At 43.1% G+C, this 27,673-nt stretch overlaps 1 protein-coding gene across 5 annotated transcripts in view; it reads right to left on the bottom strand.

Annotated features, from left to right (window-relative positions):
* tet3 (tet methylcytosine dioxygenase 3) overlaps nucleotides 1-27,673 on the bottom strand; it is a 43,368-nt gene that overhangs the window by 7,601 nt on the left and 8,094 nt on the right. For 3 of the 5 annotated variants that reach the window (XM_030737180.1, XM_030737182.1, XM_030737184.1), the window contains 7 exons: nucleotides 11,550-14,433; nucleotides 8,128-8,218; nucleotides 3,947-4,040; nucleotides 2,015-2,223; nucleotides 772-922; nucleotides 478-567; nucleotides 120-257 (listed from right to left, as the gene is read on the bottom strand). In XM_030737180.1, the coding sequence (XP_030593040.1) occupies nucleotides 120-257; nucleotides 478-567; nucleotides 772-922; nucleotides 2,015-2,223; nucleotides 3,947-4,040; nucleotides 8,128-8,218; nucleotides 11,550-14,385 (3,609 nt within the window). In that variant the 5' untranslated portion in view covers nucleotides 14,386-14,433. Of the gene's footprint in view, nucleotides 1-119; nucleotides 258-477; nucleotides 568-771; nucleotides 923-2,014; nucleotides 2,224-3,946; nucleotides 4,041-8,127; nucleotides 8,219-11,549; nucleotides 14,434-18,483; nucleotides 18,840-27,673 lie in introns of those variants that run through there. The other 2 variants (XM_030737179.1, XM_030737183.1) reach the window with 1 other exon arrangement.

The following is a 27,673-nucleotide window of genomic DNA, read 5'->3' as shown; positions in this document are numbered from 1 at the left end:
AACAGGGAGTGATACAAAGTGCATGATGACACAGCAGTGCTTTTCCTGTACCAGCTATAAATTCATCACACACTGCAAAAAAACCAACAAAAAAAATCCCATAAGTTTGATGATCTTACCACTGTGCATCCGTTGTACAGGTTGTGTTGATCCTTATGAGCGTGAGCACAGAAGTCCATGCAAGCAGTGATTCCAGAGAATGGACGGCCTTCCTTCAAGCCCAGCCTGCAGTCAGGAGCTCTGGACTCTGACTGGCACTGAAGTAAAGGACAGAGAAAAATTTACACCAGCTACAGGAGGGAACTCATTTCTTAAAATACACAACAGTTAAGACTGCTTCCTTTCTCAAAGCCAAATCTTCACAGGTATATTAAGTCATGAGTTAATAATACCTGCCAGTAGTTTTCTGCCTTTAAGAACCTTCTTGCTAAGATATTTTTGCTTGTTTGTTAAGAGGCATGTGCCCGTACAACAAACCTGGTTACTGTAGGCCTGAGGTGCCAGTCGCTTGTACACAGGAGCCACCTCAGTTGCCAGATTCTGGAAGTTATCCCTGAGTTTTTCCTCCTGACAACAAAAACATGGATCACAGGTCAGAGCGAAACACTATAAAAATGGTATCTTAAAATTACTCCAGAGACACAATTCTGAAAAGAACAAGAAGCAAAAAGAACCTTGGAAAAAAGCAAACAAGAATCTTGAAACCTAGCTTGGTTATTATTAGGATACTCAGACAATGCTGTAAAAAAGAGGCTTTAATGTGATGAATACCTCTTCAGGGTGGTCTCCCTGTAGCCTGAACTTTCGCGGCATTTTGCTTCGGGCATACTTGCAGCCGTTAAAGTACATACTCCATGAGCAGCCAAAAGAGAAGGAAGCACCACAAGTATCAGGATCCTTGCCTTGACAGGCGCAGGTACGACTGCAGGGGGAGACAGAGAGCACACTCTCAGCTTCATTCATAGAAGACGTGCACCCATGCACGTTTTACTACAACATGTGCACAATGCAGCTGAGACAATGCTGGTGAGAAAATGTGTTTCATCTGGAGCAGTGAATGTTGAATGGTGTTACAGTACATCAGCTCAGCCTCAAGTCTTATGTGCTAAGAATTTTTATTATTTGTGAAACTCAATTTATGTATATTACACACATACTGGGGAAAACACAAAGGCAGCTTCAGCACCATGATAGAAGCAGGACTTATTTCTTCATCCCACATATCTAAGCCACCAGACACAGGGGTGTGTTACCTATTACTTATGGGTAACTGAGGGGCTGGGCACTAGGTGAACAGTGACCCATGTAACACAGAATAAAGTGTAAACTCCTGGTGTTGAAATTTTCTTTTTTGTGCATGCACAAATAGCTTGTCTTAATTTTTTTTTTCTTCCTTTATTTAACCAGGTAAAACACACCGAGATTAAAATCTCTTTTTCTCTTTTTCAAGAGTGGCCTGGCCAAGACGACATCAAAACTGTCTCCAGAGTTTAACACAAAGGCAGCAGAAAGGAAATATTAAAATTGAAATAAAATTAAACCAAGGAATTCTAAATATAAGAAAAGCATATCTAGACGCTTTCTTGCCTTTACGTTGTTCGTGGTCTAAGCTGTATGAAGTTTGGACAAATTGAATCAGGTCAGGATATTTGGATGGAACGTGCAAAAGTCTTGACAGATGACCCCCCACTCACTGAATGTAATGGACAATAAGCTGTGCTATTCGCACATGGGTGAAATCCAACATCACACTGACTTTGTACCAGAGAGCTGGCAGGTTCAAGGCAGGCTAATGTCTGACCTGACTGAGTCAGACATTAGCGCTGTCACAAGCACCTCTGCCGGATGATGTTTAGAAATGTTAACGGCTGCCATGTATAGGTGAAAATGGTGTTAGACCCCCACATGATACTCAGACATTAAATAGTAATAATTCAAAAAAATAACTTGTCCCTGTCCTTTTTCAAAAGTACTACACATCCGCAGTGTGAAAAACCAGCCATCGCCTACTCACTCCTCATTGAGGCCACAGCGTCGGCTGGTGGGGTTGCCATGTTTGGTGAGGGTGTCGGTGACCTCTCTGTACAGTTTGTCAGCCAGGGCCCTCGGGACACCTTCCCAGGCTATAATGACGACGATGATGACAGCGTTGGCACAGTAATGGCCTGCACGTTGCCGCACCAGACACATCAGCTTCTCTTCCTCGCTGCCCCTACGGATCACCTGAGGGGAAACAAAGCTTGTGAGCTTTTACTTGTCCACAAAAAGCCAACACTAACAAGTAAAATATAATTTCAGTTGAATGATAATCTGCTCCAAGAGCTACTTGTAGTTCCCACATTTGTCCAGCAGATGTCCAGCACACCCAAATATTTTGATATGCTGACACAGTTAAGATTTGATGGTTACATTTTATTCAAGAAGAGTGTTTAAGCCTTAAACTAAAACCTGACCTGCTTCTGTGACTGAATATTGATCCTTAATCTGCTTATATTTCTATCTGCCATATTCAGAATGTGACCATGACTATGCTATAAAATATACAAAAGACAAAGAATATAAACATCCATGTTTTGTTTGTTTGTTTTTTTAATATTTGATTCCACACAAGGTCTCTTTCTACTGGTCTGGTCCCTTAACTTCCCTGTCTTTCTGTCTCCAACACACCCACCCACACAGTCACCCTCCCTCAGTCGGGTGGTTGTTTTGAATCCATAAAATCATTAGCAGGATGTGCCAGGGGTGACACGAGAGAGGAGGCCAGGCAGTTGTTACAGAGTGAGACCCCCTACTGATTTGCTCACTGTGGATGACAGCTTGCCTGTGTGTCTCCCTAGGACCCCTCATTACACACACACACACACACACACACACACACACACACACACACACACACACACACCACATAAATCGTTTGTTGATTGGCTGTCAGTGTTGCCACATGGGATAAACACTTTAAAAAAAAACTCCCTCTCGCTTTTTTTTAAGCCTTTCACATAAACTCAGACAGTGACTAAGATATACACAAATGTTAGCATCCAGTCTCAAAGTAAAAGCATGTCCTTAATCTTCTAGTTTACTCTTAGGGCTCCAGTATACATCCGCCGCTGGTCACTTTGTGTGCCGCCAGCGATTTCATCATACAGCCACATCCGTTTATGCTCGCTGTTAAGGTGCGAGTACCTGCTGCAGTATTCTGCTGAATGATAGGTGTCACAACTCGGACAATACCTCCACATCAGTGCTGGTACAGGAGGACAAGGAGTCAAAACAGAAAGCAAAGAAATTGTCAAGTGTTTTTGTGGAGTGTTTTTTTTTTTTCCACAAAGTCTCGTGTTTTCAAACTGCAGCCTCTCGTTCTGTACAGTCTGTGAATCTCTGAGCGTCTCTACTGATAGAAACCCACAAAATCACACTTGTGTCTTCAACCCAGCTGCGGTCGCAGCGGCACAATATGCCAGGTTACAAAAATCGAAAGGTGCATGACCCGCAGAAACAGCGGTTAGCTACAGCTAATGTCATGTCAATTTGAAGTCAACTTTGTCATATGGTGCCATTTGCCAGGTGTGGAGCTCTTAGTGGAACAGTCATTTACAAAGTTAACATCATGCTGTTTTCAATAAGAGCTAAAACTAGAGACCGAGACCATGACATCACTGGATAAGTGTTTACTGAGGCATGAATCAAGTGAGTAGCAGGGTAATTTTGTTGTAGACCGTAACCCAAAGGCATCGCTCCCCTTACTATTAGAAAGAATGGAGGTCTAAAGCACTTAGAGCTGGCTTCACTTTCCAGAGCTCAAAGCTATGTCCCTACTTTATATACAGTGTAGGGACACTACCACTTCTCCCAACACTATTCCTTAGTATCTGTTGTAATTAGCTGTGTTGAAAGTTATACAATATTTTTCAAAACCACACACTGGATGTGTTGTGATGCTACTTACCCACTTAGCGATAGGACATCCATGTGAACTCTTTCCCTCTTTGCCTGTGTAAACCACCTTCTCAATCCGGATGGCTTTCCCCTTCTCTCCAAACCTACATGGACAGAGAAACAATTCACTATTTTACTGAATGCCTGACTTTAGTGCTGTGACACAACAACACAACACTCAATGTCCTACATTTAAAAACAGACTGCAGTACTTTCTGTGTGTCCGTGTCCTGAGAGAAACCAAACTGGCCCCAAAGAATTGGGGCATTTAAAAACGGATACATGTTTTGCTAGAGGGGACCTGTTATGCTCATTTCCAGCTCCAAATATTCATTCTTGGACTCTACTAGAGAAGCTTTGCGTGATTCACATTTCAAAATATTCCTCATTTATCTCAAAATTTATTCACTGTCTGAAAAAAAAAAAAAAAACAGCTTCCTTCCTCCTCCTCCTCCCTTTAAAACAGCTTTCTTCTGAATGGCTACCCCACACAAACAGAAGGCGTAAATCGTAGGTGGGTTTCATACAGTTCTGTGTGCCTGAGATGATCATATTCAGGTTATCTGCTCTCACTGACATCACAGAGATCCAAGAGTAGAAGAACGGTGTGAAATGGAGCATTTAGAGCACCACAAAAGCCTGAACATTTGGCTTCACACAAAGTTTGCATATTCTGACCTTATTATTTGAATTTTACAGAACCCAACTGTAACAGTGAGCAAAGCAGGTCCCCTTTAAGAGTTACACTCAAGCCACCAAAAAGTCTACACACATGACAGCCAGTTGTGTGCAAGTATGGGTTGGTGTTCACAAGAACTGAAAAGACAAGCAAAATTTGCCTGCTTTTGCATGTGTTCAAAAACACAGGAAAAGTGCGGCGTTATTCATTAACAGAGCAGAACAATATGACAGCTCAGTTGGCTAAATGCTTTCTGCCAGTGGTAGAAAACTACAAAAATGGCCACTCAACAACAGCACCTCATCAGTTGTAACAAAGCAGTAATAGGTGATTTCTGCTGCAGAGAGGTTAATCAGTGGTTTCTTATTGTCACAACTGGCCTCATCAAAAGTGGCTCTTATTTGTTATTCCTTTTGCCTTTGTTACTTTCTCTGTCTCTAAGTAATCGGAGGGAGTAGCAGTATATTTCAGTCCTGACAAAAACAGGCCAACTTGATTAGGAGTGCGTGTTCACAGTCCACTGCTGAGATTCACACAAGCATGGCTGAGTAAACCAGACCCGATTAGCTTCTGCACAACACTGGTCAAAAGGACTTCTCTTGGAGATATGCCTGTGCTGATAGTAGCTTGAATGCTTTAGCCATTGTATACACACATTTCTATTTGTTTTTGTGTCTTAATGGTGCGTGGTGTGTATTTCGGCAGGTCTGCTTGTAGGTGTATAGAAGGAGAGAGAGGTCAGAGGTTGCACTAGGGTGCAGATATGTCATTGGGACTTGTCAGATGTTTGTTCACAGATCATATCAGGTCTCCTGTCAGCCAGATACCTGCCATTGTGAAAACCTCAGCCTTGAGCAGATTTGGCATGGCAGTGAATACACGGTGCACCTCCTGAATAGGAATCACCCTGAGGTGCCTGAGAAAGTGGGAGGGGATTAGGCTCAGTCACCACAGGGGTGGCCGGCTGGGGTGAGGGGTGGGTCAAAGGTCAGCCAGGGACTATAGGGGCTTAACATCTTGCGTCATCTCTCAAACAACAAAAGGTGGACTCTGGTCGAACACACACACACACACACACACACACACACACACACACACACACACACACACACACACACACACACACACGCTTACTCAGTTTGCGCTCTCGGAATTACTGACTCATTGGTCCTACTGAAATCCAGTGAATAGCACCCACTACAACATTCAGTACTTTAAAAATGAAGCTTAACACAAGTGAGCAATCTGGTAATAAAAGGTTAAAGTGTGTTTACATTCTGGAGTGAAAAATATTCATTAATTCAACCTTGAAAACATTTATTCGGTGGTTTTAACAAGATAGCCCAACTGCAATTTCATTACTGAGGCTCCAGCTGCACTTTGCTTGTTAAAGGTTCTTTATATGAGATCACAGCAGCAATTATTTGTTATGTAAAGATCAAGTAGTGTAATGGTGTCTTTAGCAGAGAAGGAAGTAACACTTCCTCTGTGTGTTGCAACCTGAGCCTTGCTTTTCAGTGTTTAGGTAGCCGGTCTGGCTGCACGTGAGTCCCTCCCTCTAATGGGCCCATTATACTCACTGCTCTAGCCCCTCACAAATGGCACCGCACACGAAAAGTGCCATGACATCCCCTGGAGCAAGCCATGCTTTGGTGTTATTTTGGCCAGTCATGCACTTCTCAGTTTTTACAATCTCGCACACCAGGTTGAAGACACAAGTACACGATCGTGTTGGTTTTTACCACCATTTTAATGATACACCGCTCAAAAAAAAAAAAATGAAAGGAACACTTTGAAAACACAACAGATCTCAGTGGGATGGGTTTAGGACCCTCTACGGCCCTCTCCACTCTCCTGGAGTAACTGCCTTCCAGGATCTTGCTCTTTAGACTATGCTGGGAGACACAGCAAATCTTCTGGCAATGGCAAGTATTGATGTGCCATCCTGGAGGAGTTGGACTACCTGTGCAACCTCTGTAGGGTCCAGGTATCGCCTCATGCTACCAGTAGTGACACTGACTATAGGCAAATGCAAAACTAGTGAAAAAACAGTCAGAAAAGATGAGGAGGGAAAAAATATCAGTGGCCTCCACCTGTAAAACCATTCCTGTTTTGGGGGTTGTTGCTGTTGCCCCTCTAGTCCACTAGTTGTTCATTTCAACTAAGACCAAAGCAGCTGAAGCTGATTAACAACCCCCTCTGCTATTTAACTGACCAGATCAACATCCCAGAAGTTTAACTGACTTGATGCTATATTCTGATTAAAAAGTGTTCCTTTAACTTTTTGAGAAGTATATATCAGTACAGAAGTGCAGAGATTCGCAGATTATACAGAGTTGCAATAGCCTGAAAAGATGAGACTTTCTGTAAAACTCAATAATTTCTTTGCTTGCGGTTTTGACTTCTTCCGCTCCAATACCTGATGCAGGGGGTTTGGTTGAATTTCAACACCTATCGTTCAAGAAAATGTTACCCTGAATATTCGCACCTTCAGTGCCGGTATAAATGGTACGGCGCTGTGGCGGCTTTACTGTTTGTGCGCAACACGGCCAATGCAGTGAGTATGGTGAGCCCATAAAGGTGTACCTTGCTGTCCTCCGTGCATTAATAAAGTGACTAAGAGAGTTTCCTCTCACATTGCTTTGTAAAGGTCAAATGTCACAGTGCAGTCTGCAGCTTTCAATGCCCCTTACAAATCAAAGCATTTAGAAAAATAAGAAAGGTATTTTATTAATGTGGTTTATCTCGTTTATATGCACTCAGTGTGAAAGTCTACTGCTATTTTGCTGCTCTCCTATGCTCTCTGTTTCACTGCATGTCTCCAAACACACATGGAGCAGAGCAGCAGAGAGACAGGTGCAGTGAAGATCGAGGCACTGAAGCCCAATCATTTTACAATTTGTGTACCACAAATCTTGCCTATTGCTTACAGATCTATATTCATATGTATAGTCTATTTATATCAGTGACTATATATGAAAAATGATAATTATTATAAAACTGCAAGACACAGATTTCATTTTCCATTTGTGAGATTACTTGTTAAATTTGAGGTTTCAAATCCACCAAATTCAGCTTTCTATCTACATTATTCATGAGTGAAGTTACCCCCTCCCTTCCTTCTGTCACCTGTATTCATCTTTTCTCCACATTTCTTTGTATTTTTACATCAATCATTCTTCCTTCTGTGTTCTTCCCATTCTCAGCTGTCATCTGCTGCTAATCCTGTGCCTTTTGCTCTGCCTGTGATATGCTGAAGATGCTGATATTTCCTGTTCCTCCTACTAGATTCTAGGTCACAGATTCCCTAAGGACAAAATGTGAGGAGGAGGGAAGGCTGAGAGAAAGGAAGAGGAGGAGGAGGAGGAGGAGGGAGCAGCAAGGAAAGAGAAGAGAAGAGAAGAGAAGAGAAGAGAAGAGAAGAGAAGAGAAGAGAAGAGAAGAGAAGAGAAGAGAAGAGAAGAGAAGAGAAGAGAAGAGAAGAGAAGAGAAGAGAAGAGAAGAGAATATACCTTGTCTCCATCAGAGTTCGTATGGAGGCCACAGAAGGTCCAGATCCCAGGTGATTGTAGTAGGGCCCTTCATCTTTCTCAATTATTTGTTCTTGGAAAAGAGAAAGTACAGAGTAAGAACACAACATTTTACCTGAAAAACATTTAAATGTAAATTAACACTGGATTAGAGTGTAAAACTGATCCTGCTGCTACATAAGTTCAACACAGAGTCAGATCTGACACATAAAAGAAGATCAGGTGCTAGAGTCGCTGCTATTATAGTCTATAGTTTTGGTGATAACGTCCCCAACATAAGACTATTTGAAACAGTGTCTTTTTTAAATATTTTATACTTCTACACAGTCGCCCAATTTCCTGCAAGCAGTATCACACAGGGTAGAGTTCTTGGGTTTTATAAACATTTTTGCACTTCACATTGATCAAAAAATTAATACCCATGCCCCAGTCTTGGATCTGGTCTTTGTCTCCTTGATCTGAGTCTCACTTAAGTTGCAAACATAACGGAAAAGACTTGAAAAGCAAAGCTTGACTTTGCATGTTCTCATTTGCTGTAGAGTTCTGTAAAAGGACAAAGGTACAATGGATGTGCTTTGATGTATTTTTGGCCAAACTCAAAGATAGTCTCTTTGTAGGTGAAGCCAAATCTTCTGTGAGAGGCATGTGAAAGTACAGCTTATTGCAACATCCAGTTCAAACAAGCACACATGAACACACATATTCTCTCTAAACACAGAAAGTATCCTGTCACTGTAGGGTGTGGTGTGTGGGATGATGCAGGGTAAAGCAGAAGCTTTTTGAGGTAGTGATGAGTGACTCAGTATGGAGGGATGTTTAGAGGGAGTGTCTGTGTGTGTGTCTGTGTGTGTTGTGTACATGTTGTGTATGAGTGTGTGCAAACATTAGACCACTCTCCTACACAGATCCTATGGTTTTAAACCACACCCTATGACTTCAGTGTTATATTTTGCATGCGGCGCTGTGCGGATGAATGTTACAACGGACTTGTGGAATTTTGCATTTCCCAGCTCTCGCTATTTGTTGTTAAACCAGATTATCTGACAACTAACATCATGTTGTTCTTGCTCCTGTGTCATCACAACACTGCATGACATTAACAAAATACCCTTAAAGTGTTCCACATTATCAGCTGATTACAGTGGTCATCCACTCTGTAATTCTGTAACATTTGTGTGTGTGTGTGTGTGTGTGTGTGTGTGTGTGTGTGTGTGTGTGTGTGTGTGTGTGAAAGAGAGAGAGGTAATATGAGGTCACATTCTGCTATTGGTGAAAGGAGGCTCCAGGAAGTGGTTCATGGCAGGAAATGGAGGAGTCATAGTCCATTTGTGCATAAAAGAAAAAGTGTGTGCATACTATGAGTATATACTATATCCTGTGTTTGTGTTTGTGTGTGTGTGTGTGTGTGTGTGTATTAAAGGCAGCCCATTCCTGTGCAGTGCTATACTGGGTAGAAAAGGAAATTATGAGGGCTTGTTGTTTGCTGGTCTTCATATCTAGTAACACCACATGGTTAGCAAGTGTGCGTTACTGAAGCTGCTCTCCCCTGCTGTGCACCCTTTTAATGCTTAGATACAACAAGGTTTTATGTACCAGGCCTTAATCCATCACAAATCTACACACAGCTGAATAACTGTCAGGTAACCTCTTTCCTCAACATCTAATCTTGGTTTTGAAAATAACTCAACCAACCAACCCCTGGACACACCTCTGGGACCTTCTGAGGAGGGGTCAGCTGTGTATAAGAATCGATTTATATTATCCTTTTAGTGATTAGAAGTGTAATCTTAATCTTACTGAGCTCACTGATCATGGCATTGAGTCAACTGTGACCGTCCAGACACATGCGATACAAAAATTACACTCGCATTAATGTAAATGTTAAATGTGTTTATATTTGAAAAATGAGAATTAATCTGCGTACATGGAGTGGATGTTGTGTGGCTGTTTGATCACAATCATTTCCTAATTAAATTAGTTGTTAATCAAATGTTACATTAAAAAAAAAACAAAAAAAAAAACAAAAAGACGTCTCTGCATTCTCTACTGTAATTCCATAAACAACATTTTTGCTTTGTAAGAGAGACTCTGGCTGGAAACACTGTTGTACGTGGAAACAGTGAAAACATCTGTCCATCTATGGTGTAGTTTTGCCATCATACAGTGACCAGTTTTGACTGAGAGATAACATCAACGTGGGCAGCTGGCACCCAGTAACTCCAGGAAGTGGTTTGTTATTTCTTAGTAGCTTTCTGACAATCAAGTCTTTCATTATTTTGTTTTTGTGCCAAGTTAATAAACTATTACCCAAAGTAGCTACAACATCAATATTCCGATTTACTGAGCTATTAATTAATGCCATAATGTGTAGAGACTCCCTTAATTTGTTTAATTTGTTTAATTTGTTCTTTTTAATTATATTGTTAATTTTCTAATGTTTATATACTTATACTTTTTAAATACATTCTATTTCTGTATAATATATTTTTTAACTATTCTGTAGTTTTGTAATCAGGGTGGCGGAGCAGTCACGAAAGCATTTCACTGCCAGTTGTACTGTGTATGACCAGGTATGTGACGAATAAACCTTGATTTGATTTGATTTGATTTGATTTGATTTGATTTGAGACACTAGTGTATGAAAGGGCACATTGACTTATGCTTTGTGCGCTTATTAAGTCTAACAATTAAAATTTCCAGCATATGGTATCTTTAAATGAAACATTTCTACTGTAGGACCACCTACTTGGTTGTAAATAAATAGGTTACTCTAAGCGGGGTGCTACCCAAACTATGGGACTGAACTCCCTTCTGTCTAACAAAGGCTGTGTTCTGCTTGCCTGCCAGACCCAAACCTACACAAAAGACTCCTTCTGCCACCACTGCTATTGTTCCTGCCTGTGGCATTTATTGCTTCACACTGTCACAGTCTAGATGGTCATTACCACACACCCTGGCAACTTACACATTCTTTCTTTGATGCAAACAACAAGCAACCAGAAAGAACAGTAGTGGGGAGGGACTGAAAAACCTAACAGTCGATCTGTGTAGACCAATAAGAAGAGTGAAATACTAACACTGGCCAGATAATGGGCTACTTATTTTTAGTGGAAGAGCAAAACATTAACATTTGCAAAGAGAACAAAATGTGCTTCTTTCTTTGCTAACACTAAATGATTTGCTTAAATTTGTCTCTAGTCAGAGATTAATGGATAATGTTGGACAATGAGTGATTCGTGTTAGATTAGCAGTGGCTAATCCACAGTACCAGTCAAATGTTTGGACACACTCACCCATTCATACGTGTCCAAACTTTTCACTGGTTATTGTATGTGTCTGAAATGTACTTTATGGATGGTAAGTAACTTGCATAAACAGACGCTGAGACTAATGCACAGACTTACCCACGCAAGTACAGGTGGGGAACTCGGCCTGAAGAACCTTGGAAGGAGTATTTAGCAAGCTCTTGGTGGGGGTGTCCAGGTAGCGTAAAGGAGAGTCCAAGAAGCCTTTGAGAGATGGAGAAGAGGGCAGGCTATCCTTAGTTGGTGTGTCCTCCCCAGATAAGGTGGTGGAGACTACTGTTATATCACCCGAGGATTCAATCTTCATGCGTTTTGACAGCGGAGAACATGGCATGCTAAATGTATCCTGCACCACTCTGGGCTGCTGCTTCTCCACAGTATCTTCCTGTTGCAGAGAAACTTGAACGGACCCCTTGTGCTCCATGTCCACATGGCTTTCTGTGGATGCCTGGCTCAAGGCTGCCTCAATTTGGGTCCCTGACTCATCTTTGCTGAGTTCCATCTGATCATCTTGATGAGGTGTAGGGGTGGGTTGACTTTTGGAAATTAAGGGAAGTGACTGGAAGGTGGATGATGATGTGGGACTGAGGTCCTGAGGACTGCTCAGGGACTGATTCCCTGGCTTTGGGGCTGTAGCAGTCTCCTCCATGGGCTGACTGGCAGATATGTCTGGGACTGAGTCCCCAAATTCAGCCTCAAACTGGCGGATCAGTTCTTCGTACTTCGGGTCCAAGTTAATGACACTTGGTAAATTTGAGGTGCTGGGTGAAGATGTGGAGGTCACAGGTGTCATGGTGCTGGTATTACTGGAGGCCAGGCTGCCCATCTCTTCTGACTTATTTTGAGCTGACAGGGCCACAGGTTGCGGTAGGGGGCCCATGAGAGCTGGAGTGTTTTCTGACGGAACAGAAACAGTGGAAGAGGGAGTCATCGAGGAGTTGAAAATGGATACCTGAGATTGGGCTGGGGCAGGGAGGCCTGCAGCAGCAGCCTGAGTGAAGTTACTGTGGAGGGGCAGGTCAAGGGAATCTGTTTGTAGGGCTGAGGCTCTTTCCATCATGTGGACTGGTGGTTTCTTTATGGTGATCTGAGTCTGAGGCAGGAAGGTTGGCATGGAGGCTTTCTGCTTGGGCTTCTTGATAATTATCTGCTTGGGTTTGGGGACGGGAGGACCTAAAAACATCCCAGTCATAGCTTTGAAACCAGGAGATCCTTGGCTGATTTTTTTCCTCTTGGGTTCCTGTTTGATGGCCAGATGTGACAGGCCCTCTGCATCCATCTGTGGCCACCATTTTTTCAAGTGTGGGCCTGTGCCTACAAAGCCAGTGGGGGGGGTTGGGAAGAGGTTCCTCTTGTAGTGAAGGTGCTGTTGTAGAGCTGTCTGAGTGAAGTGGCTGATGGCTGCCTGGCCAGGAGTGCCAGGGTAGTGCTGATCCTGTTGTTGACCATTAGCCATACCATAATGTCCCATGGAGGCAGGGTGATGACAGTGGTCACCAGAGTCTGACTCTTGTTTAATCATGGCCAATGCTGGGTTATCCTGGACCTGGATAAGCCCATTCTGGTTTAAGCTAATTTGTTGCAAAGCTGGAAGCTTAAAAGGACCATTTCTGAACTTGCTACTGGTGTCACCAAGCAGCTGTTTGAGCTCTGACATGGGGTCTGAGCTACTATGAGGTGCAGTGACAAGATGAGACTGAGGCTCAGACTTCACACACATCCATGGAGTTCTGTGTTCTGGGCCTCTGCCTGAGCCTTCCTGCCACTGCTGGGGATTAGGGTTGAAGCCTGGTGGTTTTCCCTGATCTGGGAAGGGAGAGGTAGAGGACTGGAGAGGGGTAACATGGGGTGGATGGCCCTGGGATTGGGGCCTGTGATGCTCACATGACTCTAGGCCCTGCTGGCTGGTGTGTAGTCCTGGAGGGACAGACTGAGAGCGTGAAGAAGATGAGTAGATGGCAGAAGAGGATGGGATCATGCCAATGCCATTGAGAGGCTGAGATGTGATGTTTTGGTTGTGTTGATGGTGATGGAGGTTACTTTTGTAGGGAGCTTGACCTGAAGAAGCGGCAGTTTGTGGACTGGTACCAGACAACTGGGTCAGAGCATCTATAGCAATGGCTGTCTGAAGACTGATGTTCTTCTCCTTGGCTATGGAGAGCACCTGGGGAGAGCAAGGAATTGGTGGTTTGGAGCAGGGCACTTGGTCTGGGTGAGGGCCTTGGGTTACCTGTTGATGCTGAGTGCATGAAGTAGACATATGGTGGCCACCGTTCACCTGTTGGTAGGGCTGAGGGTGATGCGCTAAATGGGGTTGCTGAAGGTGAGGTTGTAAATGTAAGGGAGCATCAACCATTTTGCAGGAGCCTTGATCCTCAGTGGTTGCTAACTTAATCTTCTTTTCCAGCCACTCAAGGTAGTCTGGACAGTCAGGCCCATCACAGTTGCAATTGGGAGGCTTGTGTCCACGTTTTGCTTGGCTCAGTGCTTTTTGTAAGGTCTCCAGGTCTTCTGAAGGTTGGCAGCTACCCTCAGGAGCCCCTGTAGATACTCTAGCTTGAGCCTCCCCAGCATCTGTCTCCTGGATGAACTTCTCATACAATTGGGCAATAGTAGCCTGCACGAGGTGGCAGGAAGAGGAGGAAGAATGAGGCAGGGAGCCAGCTATAGCAGAAAAAGCAACCAGATTTTGGGCATCCTCCATGTCTGCATGGTGGACAGATTCAGTGGGGGTTGCACCACATGTTTGCTGTTTTTGGGTGTCACTAACATTGCCATGTCCAGGCCCCCAGCACTGCCTTGGTGGCACACTTTCCGCACTCTGCTGCTCTGTTTCCATAGATGCCTCACCATCATTAGGGTACTGATTCACCCCATTGGCCAGTTCCAGGCTCAGCGCGCCTTCCTGGAGGCGGTCATGTGACCCAATTTCCATCTGGCCTCCACTTCTGGGGCCATCCACTGAAGTAACTTTGTGAACAGTCTGAAAGACAAACATGGAGCACATTTAATGAGGATGTGAAAAGCAAACTCAAATGCAAATAGTAGCCCATTCTACACTGGGCATGACTTTGAAATAATAATTATCTGTGTGTTTAATCATTCATTGCATTTAGTAGTTAATATTATAGCATTACTTGGCAGAGTAACAACCCAGCAATACAAGACTCCATTCCCTTCTTCCCAGCTCTTATCCATGGTTTCCCACCCACCTATCACACATGCATAGCATAAGGTTCTACAAGGTCAGGTCAGTAAGGCTGGTCAAAAAACTGAATTAACTCTTCCCATGTTCAGTGGGGTGATTTCACAACTGCCAAGTCACAGGTCATATGACAGAGTTTCACAGTTGTTTATAAATGGACACACTGCTCAAGATCAGCTGGGCTGCACAAAACAGGTAGTGGGAGTTGAAACATGCAACCAGTGGTGTTAGGAGACTTTGTGTTCCAGATGTAGGATTTGAAGCACAGAGAAAAGAGAATGCAGCACAAATCCATTTGCTTGAACTCTTTCTTTTCATAATTTATTACTGAAAATATTCAAAAAAAAAAAATTGAAGACAGCACTTTCCTTTTTTTATTTCAAGAACCCAATAAGGGAAACAAGTCAAATGTTTAGCTTTTATAGAAACACAAACCCTGATAATAACATATAAATGCTTATAATTTGTATATATATAGTAAATGATAAAATAATAAATCAAATCAGATGCTGAGAAAGTGGAGTAATGTCTTTGCCATTCTAATAAAGTATATAGAAACTGCATCTCACTGACTTTTTTTTAAACAGTTTTTCTCTGTGCCTGAATGTGTGCAGCACAACTCTCATTATTGGGGTTGTAGACTCCTTTTTTTCAAAACCAAAAATCATTTCCTCTGAAACAAGAACATACATATCTAAAGATAATCTGTTGTCTAACAGCAACTCTTCAGCAGATATAACTCCAGCTAAACAAAGATCATACTACTATGGATGGTGAAAGTACAGTCATGAGATTTATCCGAGAGAACTGCTGACCAAGTGTGGATTTACAAAATACTGGGTTTCTTTGTTCAAGAGTGAAAGAAGGTTTGAACATAACCTCATGTTTGAACAATACAGTTATTTTGTCATGACACCAACACAGAGGGTTTAACCATTTATTTCATGCACTGAAGTTTGTGGCTATACACACTGGATACACTCACTTTGCTCTAAGCAAAGCCCCCAGCTGATATGCATCACATGGTTAACACTTATTTAAAGACCTCCTATTTTTAGGAGGTTGGAGAAGGTCAAATAGTAAAAGCAGAAGCAATCTGAAACAAAATGAAGCAAACTGAAAACAATCCGCTTACACGTGAGCTCTTCGGATCAGAACTTTCAAAATAAAATAAGAGCAAAAACCATCATGTTTTGATGAGTCAGATACCGCTGCTATTTCAGATATGAGTGGCTGGTTATCAGATGTCCTTTGGTGGCAGTACTTGACCAAATGGCCACAGACATATTCTACACCTAAAGAAGGAACAGGGATCTCATGAGACCATGGTTTGCATCTTGTTTGAATCTTTTGTACTTTGTTTTGCTTTGTTTTCATTTTAATATATTTAGCTTACACTCACTGTTCATGTTCACTTAATGTGTAAGTTTACCAAAAGTTCTTGTTAAGGTTTAGGAAAAAATTGCAGTTTGTGTTAAAAAAATAAAAAACTTCCTCCACAGCAGTAACTTTGCACATCCAAAAAAAAAAAAAAAAAAAAAAAAAGTCTACCCAATGTGTTTAAACCTGAGGTGTCATGAAAAGGGGCTGAAAACAGAGACTTCATACATCTGGGAGTCAGTCCTTTAACCTTCACGTAAAGTAAAAGGATTTGAATCCAAAAATCATGCGATCATTGATTAGTTTCACTAAATCTGTGGAGAGAATCGTGTCATCACATGGTCTTTAGTCCAGATCACCCATACTTAGTGAAACAAAGCAGGCAGAATATTTGGGTTTACATTTTAGTAAATGCTGCTGCAGTTTTAAATCTGTGCTTTATTCTTTCTGCATCATTAGCCTATCTGAAATCCATCTCAAATCAAAACCATTTTAGGGACATTTTATATGACGCTTACTCATTTTAAGCATTCAGCGTTTCCATATTGATGAAAAGTGATCACTGAACAAATCAGAGCAATTAGCAACAGTGGCTTACGCTATAAAATATGTGCTTTTTAACCATTAGGTCAGCAGTTCAATTCCTTTTCAATTCTATTCTTGTTCCTTTCTGATTTTTGGCCTCCCCACATCTGAAATGACTGTAGATTCTCAGGTTTAACATTGAGCATTAAACTACATTTTCATTTCAGTCTGCTTGAACAAGGGAAAAATTGTAAAATGGTGTTGATGGTGCAAAATTATGTTGCTAAATTCAACTTTATATAATAAAACCATCTGTGGTTTGTAAATTCCCCCCGAATCCAGCCAGTCTTCAGTTCGGCTCCTTGTAGATTGTAATATAATGTGTCTAGTGGAGAAGAACAGCAAACAAACATAATCCAAGGGCAACTTCAGAAATCATTGACAGAGTTCACATTGTTGCAAACTCCTACATCTGAACTTGCTCAGTGGTTCATGAGAGAGGAAAACAGTAGCACTATATGAATGTATTAGTTGTGTTAGTGACAGAAAGAAGCCTGCAGCCTGTGCATTAAACTCTCGTACATGTTACCTGTAAATAGTTGAGATAGCTCAATATGCACCTGCTGTATGCTTCAGCCTTCAGTTTCAGGAGCCCCAAATTCTGACTGCAAGACGCTTGAAGATAATGTCATAAGTGTAGACATCAGGTTTTTTATGCACACATTTTATATACAGTGTATAATGTAAGTAGATGAACCACCCAGTATTATATCATCCCCAGTCAGAAAAAAAAGAAAGAAAATGGCTTCTTTTTGTAGATCCATCAGTGTATGATAGCAGAAGTGAGCTTGATGTCCAGCTTCCCCATCATTTGAATATTATTGAAATGAGTCTATGGAGTGGCTAATCGCTGGATGTGCATTGTGCCTTCTGAATCTACTTTCTGTACTGGGTGTCTATGGGGGGGAGTCCCAGAGGGTCCCCATATTATGGGTGAGAGGTGGCGTGGGTTTGAAACCTGGAGAGGTGGGAGGAGGGTGCAGTGAACAGCCGGCATGCAATACGTGAGAGGCCTCATGTTTTTACTATCAGTGGCATCGCATCAGATGGGAAAGAGGAAGGGGGGGGTGGTGGGGGGGTGGCTGTGTGCAGCAGTTATGAGAACTGCAGTGTGTTGAAACAGAGCAAGTGCAGCACTGCATAACCTAAGAACCCACAATCACGCACTATCAGTCACACTGACACTCTCTTTTCCTCCTTTTTTTTTTCACAGTTGCACAAAACACTGCAAAGAAAGAAAAGGAGGGTTTGAAACATTTAGAACAAATGGGTTACACTGAGCTTTGACGGCAAACACACACCCCACCGCACAACAAAATAAAAACTCTCTGACAAAACTTAAGGAGGTCCGGGTTCTGAAATGCTGCGCTGACACCTGCAGCGCTTTACACCTATCCGGCTGTCTGAACTGTACAAACCACGTGCTTACGCTATGAAATAGACCACTATTTTCTCTCTGTCACACACAAACACATTTGTGTACACTTGACACACAAGCACCAGAAAGTATCTTCAAAAAACATCAACCAGCCCAACCAGCTTATATCTTGCAGAACCTGGTAGACCAGACACTTGAGTCTGTGAGCCCTTTAAACAAGATAAGCCTGTACAGTTTTGCGTGAGAGTGCTCTTTAACACTGACACTGGAGGGAGGAGACAGAGTATGTGAGGATAGTAGAGGCGGCGGTGAGGGGGGTTAAGTGCAGCTTGTGAGTAGACAGCTGAACCTAAATCTCACATACACAACACCACCCCATCTTCTTGTCCCCCCCCCCCCTTTTGCTGTGGTGCCGAACATGAAGCGGAGACCCTGACAATATGAAGCCGGCTGAGCGCCTCGAGGACCAGCAAACGCATACTTACATCGTCCTAGACGTACAGACGGGGCTGCCGATCGAAGAGCAGGGAGCAGAAGAGGAGACAGAGAGTAGCATGAGAATTTCTTGCTGGCACAGCAGCGGTCCACGAGCAATCTGGCCTTGTTGGGGTTGTATTCCTTTTTTTCTATTTCTCCCAGTCTGTGCGGCGCACAGACAGAGCGAGTGGCGACACACACATAAATCCACTCACACACGGCCAACCGTACACACACCGCACACCTCCCCCCAGCACAGCGCACACGTTTCTCATTCTCTTGCCTATTCTTATGGCCAACGCTTTCTGTTCTCTGCTTTTTCCTTTCTCATTATCTCTGTCTGCTCCTCCCTTCCCTTTTTCAATATCCTCTTTCTTTCTCTTCGCTACACATGCAGTCGGCTTCTCTTCGCAGCCCCCACCTTCCCCCCTCTCTCTTTCCCTCCCTCCCTCCATTCCCCTCCCTCTCACGCAGCCTCTCCCTCCATCTCCTCTCCTCTCTCTCTTTTCAGTGTGTGTGTGCAGAGCGAGAGGCCATTATCTGAGCCACAGCGGGCACGTAGGATGGAATGGAGTGAGCAGTGAGCAGAAACACAGAGAGCAGTGGGGGATAGTTGCTAGCAGCAGCAGCCTTGGAAACAGCACAGTGTAGCAGAGCTCATACCAGTGAGAAAACCCCCTCTCTGCCTCTATCCACACCTTTCCACATTATGTGCTCTGCTGCATTAGATTATGTGACATGTAAGGCTGTGTGTGTGTGTGTGTGTGTGAGTGCATTTTGTTTATCGTCATAAAGCCCAATATTGGCTATTTAGGGTATGACAGAGCTTCTCTGCTTTCGACCGCAGAGGCGAACCAGCGGCTTGCAAGCGAAAACGCAATCTCAACTCGCAATGGCATCAACAGGAAAAAAGAGAAAACGGAGCAAAGAAAAGCACCGTTACGCTCCTTGATTATGCCTTCAGTAAACGGCATCTGGTTTTTCCTCGCGGACATTTTGATCCATCTAGATTCGGCTTGGGCCAAAGGAGAAGCCACCGATAACCAATGGTTCTTCAATCTCCATTTTCTTTCTTGTCTGCATTCGAATCGGTTTCCTATTCCTCGTCTGACACAAAAAGCTTCAGCCTTACACCTGTGGCTGATAATAGATCCTCTTGGATGCGCCTACAAGACAGGGAGAGGCTTACTGACGCTCTCGCCGGCCCTTACTCCAAGATCCAAAGGACGCAGGCATAGTAGAAGGTTTCTGATTGCAGGAAGCTCAGGGTCACTTGATATTAAAGAAACCACCAACACTCTATGATGTCAACTCACTCCTGTACACCGTGGGAAGCGTATGAAAGAAGAACTATATACTCAGGAGTAAAAGAGCAAGACGACTGCATTGGGCAATGGAGAGTGAGAAGGGCACGACTCTTCAACATCGGCGCGCAAGGCGAACAGAATGAAGACAGCTAGAGGGAAGTCTGCGGAATAAACTGTTAAAAGGAAGACAGAGATGCTCAGTTATTCATGTGGTTCTTATTCTGTAATCAGAGGTAAGAGGGTGGCACAAACAAAAAAAGGGTCAGCAGGTTGCTGCCGACTGAAGACCACGAGTAATCGACCAATCGCAGTTCATCGATGGCTTCTGTCCTCTCCTGTCCGCCACCGTACGACAACGTTCCTCACCATTGTTGTGCCTTGCCGTCACTGGCATTATCATTATGAATGTTGTCATCGCCCCTGGTTGACCGGCTTTGTGGTCCTCTCTTCTCTCCTACATTGCTGGAGTTTTGGAGAAGATTTAACCAGGAGAAGGAGGAGGTTGGGGGTTATGGCAGTCTCCCCCATGCAGATCGCTGTCAGCTCCTGCGTAGTATTTTTCTCTTATATTTATGGAGCATGTGTCAGCTACACTGCACTATGGCTGGATTAACTTCTGTAGCCCTTCCCTACTTCACTTCCTTTCTCCTTTCTCTGGCATCTTCAACCTGCCTCTGCCTCCCTCTCCCTCCCTCTCGATTTGTCTCTACTGTTTTGTTTCCTGAGCTTTTTCCTCCATCCAGCATAGCTTACTGCAACCGTTCCAACACTTTTCTGACGCGCTCGCTCTCTGGCGCTCTAAATTGCACACTGTCTGTCTCGTTGTTGCCGCACAAATTCGTATGTACACACACAGATGAGCGTCAATCCCAAAGAGAAACACAGCCCAAGCCGTCTAAAGGAAAGGGAAGGAGAAGTAGAGCATTAGGGTCACGTGACCAGGGAGGGCCAATGAGTGGGAAGAGAGACCAGTGAGCAAGAGAGGCAGGACACACATGTGGCGGTGACGTAGCTGTACCGTCATCATCACCGTCATCAGTGTCTCCCACCAGGACGCTTGCCTCCACTACTGGGTGGGCGCGTGTCATCCTGAAACATGCCCACTATCACCGAAACCACACAAAAACCAAAGCTCAGAGAGCACGCTCTTTTTATTCACCCGGCTGGCTGGTGCTCGCTCGCTCACTCCCCCGGCTGCAGTGACACAGCGTTTCTAGCTCAGGATTTGACTTAACCCCTGAATCACATGTTCTCCACGCACAGTTCCTCATTTTAGCCATCGACTGAACACAACAGGTCTACTTCTTTAACACTCCCATCTTATCTAATGTTAGCACTCCCACAGTTTATATCTTCAAAAAAAAAGAAAGAAAAGAAAAGAAAGAGAGAGCAACTGAAAGAGAGCCTGAAAAACCAGAAGTCAGAGAAGCAAAAACGTGAACTCTGACTGACTCTGTCACTGTCCACAGCTGAGTAAAACAAAGAAGTACTGTTTGACCAAAACATCAACACGAGGGAAGGAATTCAGCTGTTACACATCATGCAGATGCACCCACACTGTAAATACAGCACATACGCTGACACAGTTTACACCAAGTAAGAACATACAACTAATTTACAGTTAGACTACTCTTGATTCAAACACATGTGCTTCTTGATGACTCATATTCATCAGCTTAAAGCAGGTGTAATTTCACATAAGATATTGATCAACATTTCTGGAGTTCAACAACTTTGTGATTGGCTAGCTCAGACAAAAGAAAAGAAATCTACTGAAGCAAAGCAACAACGACAGAAAAGTGTGTTGCCGCTTTATGATGTTAATATGTGATTGGAGTCATACAAGGATTACAATGCTGCCATTCAGGTTTGTTCAAGAGAGCCCATCTGAAATCACCTCGTGAACACAACTGTAACAGTGAAGGAAGCCGTTATAAGTGTGAGGCAGTTGCGTCTTTAAGGTGACTTTCGAGTCATCAAGACTACACAATATCTGAAATGACAATGTATCCTGACATTTAAGTGAAAAGTAAATCACACTTACAGTAAACCCGTAACCCGGCATTGAGAGACACGCTGAAGAGATAACAAAGACTCCTCATCGATCACTTCATTTCACAGTGTAGTCAAATTTATCAGCTACATGAGTTACAGCACGCCCTCATCTCTCTCTCTCTCTCTCTCTCTCTCTCTCTCTCTCTCTCTCTCTCTCTCGGTTCTCAGCCTCTCACTCGCTTTCTCAGCAGCACAGAGGAAAGGTCTCAGTTGTAGGAGGGATGACTGACAACAAAAGTCCATCCTCAGCAGTGTGCTGGGTTGGTTTGCTTATGAGTAAAGCTTGAGTCATCCTTGTCTTTTCTTTGCAACGAAGTCCTGACACAAAACTCTGAGAAACTGAAACAAGCTTTTCAATTTTTTTTTTTTTTATCAACAGTGGGAGGTGTATGTGAATGAAACATACCGATAGATAACAAAATGTTTGCTTTTCAGGCGATCCAGGAGTTAAATTAACTGTTACACACACCTTAATAAAGCCCATGTATTTCTAGCAGCAACTAAAGTCACAGGAGCATACAATGAGGGTCCTTTGCCTCTCCTACATCACTTCCTGTCAGCTGACTCCACTTTCCGCCATCTACCTCCGTGCACCCGTGTCCCCAGCCCGCATTGTCCTGCAGTCTAATGGCATCAAGGTCATCTGATCTGACACACTCTGTGCACCCCTCCTCCCCCTTTCTTTTTTGCTCCACGTCTCTTTATCTTTCACTCCCCACCCCCTCCAAACTGCTCACATGCACACAGAGGCTTCAGCGCACACACTGTCAACAAATGCAGAGGCATGCTTTAATGAGCCCTCTCCACACAGAGATACACACAGAAACACGCTAGTATGCACACAGTCCACTCAGGGTCACTGGGTTTATTTGTGGGGAGGGGCAAGAGACCACAGGGCACATTATATTTAGCATCAAGGCCATAATTATAACATATATAAATTTTTTTCTGGGGGGGGGGGCATTTAAATGTGCTCAAAACCCTCTGTATCTTTTCTATCTGGTGGGACAGAACAGATGCAGTACCATTTGAAGAATTTATGTGTAAAATATTTATACATGGCCTGTATGTATACTCTAATACTTCTATGATTCTGACTGCTGTATTATTTTCTGTCTACTTCAGTCCTTTTTAGAAACAATCCACATGTTTTTTGTGGTATTGGTTATCATTGCTTTTGTGAAAAACATATAAACAGTAATGAGAAAACAGCCTGTATGAGTGTGTGTAACCATTAGCTGAATGTACTGTATCTTTTCCATGTCTCTGTCTAACATGAGCAACAGACTCTTTACCTATTGTTTACTTTCAGGCATTATTTATTTTATCTGTGCACCTGTCTGTTTGGCTGTTTTTTTGTTTTTGACCTCGTGTCCAACCCCCACTCATGCCAAACCGTACTCAGCCAGGATGGTGTTAGGTTCAGGGTTTGTTTAGGTGTGGATTGTAATACAGTATAGCGTATATCAAGTCTGAGTCATACCTCCTGACATTCGGCACGTGCAAGTCAGCACGAATTGCCCAGCTGGGGAAGGCCTACCCCCCCCCCCCCCCCCCCCCCCCCCCCCCCCCGTCAAACCCCACCCCTCGCTATTCCTCACAAAGAGAAATGGAGGAGTGGTTTGTGAGGGAGGAGAGTGAAAAAAAATGGGAAAGGTGGTGCTGGGTGAGGGGCTGTTAGGCAGGGTGGAGCCACAAAATGAAGGAAGAGAAGGGGAAAGGGGGGGGCTGTTTTTAAGAGACAGCTCTTTGTGCTTGAGGTTTGGAACAACAGCAGGATTGATGTACAAAACAGAATGTTTTATTAGAAAGTTTCTGGATGTGACACCAACAGGATAAAGGGAAATGGGTAGAAAAACCAGTGAGTTCAGAATGGTTTAGACCAATAAAAGAACACTGCGTACCACTACCTGCTCGGCTATTATGTGCCAAGTCTTGAAAAAGAGCTGAGCGGTCAGATCCGTTTGGACAATGATGTAATCATTAACAGAAGGCTGCAGTAAACATTACTGGAGTGTTTCTGACAGGTGAAGTGCACTGCCTGAAAGACTGGGTAATGACTTTTGGGTCGCAATATTAATTTTTAAGACTTGAAAGAGAAAGACATGAAGCTACTGAAACCTGCCTCAGCCCTGCACAGTGGCTGGTTGCCAGCCTTGTCTCTCTCTCTCTCTCTCTCTCAGGACTTGGGCTAAGATTAGCTTCCCATATGTTCAAGTCAGGCGTAGCCAGACTTAAAGGGCCAGTACTCGACCGTGGCAGACCAGCAAAACCTTCGCTGTCTCTTCTGATGCTGTATATTAAACATGCACACGTGAAACCAAGTTCAGCATGTATTTTTAATCATTCAGATGAAAGCCAAGTTCATAACAGATGATGACTGGATCATGGTTTTGAGAGCTGGGAACATGCAGTGCATTTCTCTCTTTTCTTATATATACAGTCCAATCCTCCATGTTTATGGAGGAAACACCCCTGATTGAATTTACATGAATACACTTCAAAAACCATCCTTTTCATGTCTGTGTTTTGATAGTGTGACATGAAAACTCCCACAGCTGTTGAGCTGCATTACATAAAACCTGGCAGTGTCTGGCAGCAGTGGGATTCAGGATTGTTTAAACTCCATGCCCAGTGGGAGCAGCAGAGCAGCCGCCAGAGAGGCGAGAGTTCAAGCTCAAGCAACAGCTGAGGGCTCCTCCCCTTTCTCCCTCCATTCATTTTTTATTAACTGCGGCACCAGGCGGATGACGGCCTCGCTCTAACATCAGATACCACCAACGACGCCACCGACCACAACTCATCGCACCGTGCAGGATATCAATCCAGGACCCAGTGTAACCGGCTCTGGTCACTAGTACACGCAAAAATACAAGCAGTGTAGCGAAGCACTGCAGAGAAAAATGTCTGCTAATTTTCATTAATTAGAAATGAAACATGACAACAGTTCAGGGCTTAGCAAGTTCTTAATGATTGCATACAAGTGAGGCAATTATTGGTGACTGTATAAATTAAAATGTCACATCAAATTCCATGAGGACATACAAGAAGTGATGTTTTGAAATCCTGACACCCCCCTCTCCCGCCCCAATATATATAGTACTAGTGAAAAGGCGTGTAAAATGATTGTGGCGACAGTACACTGGGTAATTGTATTTTCCCTGCTTTTCAGTCTCCGTAGACAGTCCCTGTGCGCTTGTCTCTCAGCTGGCTGCACAGTGCTATTTGTCCAGCTTGATGGATGGCTTGTTTTGATGAAAATTTGGTTGGTTGGCTGTCTAATTCAACCAGTTCAGAAAGAGGTTTCACTCATGAGTTTCTGAGCCCTTCCTGGTTTTGTATGCAAGGATCACAGTCAAAGGCTCACAATGAACTTAAGTCCTTCACACTATCAGAGTAAAGGAAAATAAAATAATACTTTAAACTGTAATAATTTCTTGTACTAGATTACAGTACTATGAAAAATCTTGAGTGACCCCTCACTTCTTTAAATTTTGCTACGAAAACAGGCGCAGCAGTTCACTGAAACGTGCAAACTTAAATGAAAATACAGTATATAAGGCAAAAAAAAGAGTCTGTACAATTCTAATAAGCTTGAAAGTCAGTAGTCTCTGAGGCAGCTTTCTTGTCATTTCTTTAACCAGTCTTCAGAAATAGTTCTCAGGTTTCTTAAAAGACATTCAAATCTCTTCTTTGGATGTTTCTGCCTTTTGTTCCATTCTCTGTTAAGATGATCTCACACTGCTTAAACGACGCTGTAGTCCATGCTATGGGGAGGACGGTCCATGTCCAAGTATGCTTTTACTTGTACTGGCAGTGAGTTTAGGATCATTGTTATTCTTTCCAGATGATACTGCATGGTGGATCAAAATCTGATGGTACTTTTCTGTATTTGTAATTCCATCAATTTTGACAAGATCCTCAACACCACGGGCTGAAATGCAGCCACAAACCATGACAGAGCCTCCACCGTGTTTTACGGATGGCTGCAGACTCTGTTGGACATCTCTCCTGACCTCTCTAACCATCGACAGTTTGAACCTGAGCCTGTTTCCCATCCTTAAGAAGGCTCCTTGACAGCTACCTTTCCACTGAGACCTTTTGAGACCTTAGATTAAGGCTTCAGTGAACAGTAGATGGGTCAACTGATGGACTAGATGCATCTCTCTGGTCTTGCATCATGTCTGCTGGATATTTTTCCTATTTCTTAAGGACACAACATTCAGATACTGTTCACCTGCCACTTCTTCTTTTGTCCATTTGTCCAGTTTCCTACATTTTTTTAAGGACATACTGAACACCATGCTGAGGTTTTTGGTTAATAGCTCTTTGAGAAATACATTGTTTTTGCCTGTCAAACTGTGTTATATTTGGCATTTTTTGTAGATTCAGCTCAAGAATTGGTTCTTTCCTAAGTTGTCTGTTACATGTAGACACAACGCTGATTGATCCCTTCAGTTAGGCAGCTTTTTTTATGCCTGAATGATTCATAGGGCCGTGTTAAGTTGCTTAGCAAACAAACAAACAAAAACATTCCTCTGAAAATGGTCCGGTACAAGAACTGAACTGAAAATGAGTGAAAAAGCAGCCAATGTATAAAGAAAAACTTTTTTTTAAAAATGAAAAGAAAGAAAGAAATTGTAGATCTTACAGATTAGACTGTAGATTTTTCCCCATTTTACAGTTTTGTTTGAAATGAAATGTCTTTCATAATAAAATTTGTTTTTTAGGAGGTCTGGATGTGGCTTTCATTCCTTGGCAAAAAACGCAAATAACCAAAACAGAGCAACACCAAGACAACAAGACTTCAAGTTTAAAGGGAAGACGGGAGCCCAAACTACAGGAATACTTTGATGTCACTGTTTACACAAATTTGAAGAAACCATTAGATTGCAAGTTGAATGTTCAAAGACATGGCTGCAGATCTTTACTGACTGAGTGGAAACCTCACAGAACAGTAAATACATCGAAAGCTAACAGTGAATGGAAGAGGTGATGTCAAACCCTCCACTTCCTGAGTCTGTACTATACACCAAACCACTTACTACACAAACACTTACACACACACACACACACATTACGCACATGTGGTGCCGGCTAGTTGGTCACGTGACCAACCTTGGACGCCCAAACTAAAATTAAAGCAATGATGTCATCAGACATTCAGTGTTGCCACGGAAACTAGGTCAGCTTTAACCCCTTGCCGATGAAGTTGGGGATTCCAAAACTCAACATACGATTAATAAACATTCCATGTGCCATCACGTACACAGCAGCGTCAGGGTTTCTACTCTGCTTCTGACTCGTCTCCCACTGTGAAGTTCATGTATAAAGAGGAAATCCTGTGCATAGGCGTAAAAAAAAAAAAAAAAAATCACACGCGTGCAGTCTGTCTTGTAACCTATTGTGGTACACCTCTCAGTTCAGTTTTGCTTCCTGAACAGCAGACAAACAAACCTGCTGCCAAACTCGATTTAAACAACTTCTTTTAACGCTCTTGGGGCTGTAAATACCTAATTATACTGTACAACTGCTTATTTTAGTTTTCAAAAATAGTGCCCTCAGCTTGTTGGGTGTAGTCTGTGTGCAACCAGGGAAATATTTGACAAGGAAACAGATCTTGGCGAGATAAACACTCCACCCAGGACATGCACGGCAACCGTGACCCTTGGCAAACAGGAGCCCAGGACGACAACAAAGCCAGAGAAACTCGTTAAACACAGGAAAGATTATTTTTCCGTTTAAACCAGATGGCCGTATATACCTTGTAGATAAAGAGCCTGACTGCATATGGACGGGGATTAAAGCAGGCTTAGAGGTAAGCTAGAGTAGACTA

Source organism: Archocentrus centrarchus, chromosome 9 (genome assembly GCF_007364275.1).
Source record: "Archocentrus centrarchus isolate MPI-CPG fArcCen1 chromosome 9, fArcCen1, whole genome shotgun sequence".
In the NCBI taxonomy this organism is placed as follows: Eukaryota; Metazoa; Chordata; class Actinopteri; order Cichliformes; family Cichlidae; genus Archocentrus; species Archocentrus centrarchus.
Note: the sequence above shows the minus strand (reverse complement) of the source record. Positions and strands in the feature narration are given on the sequence as shown.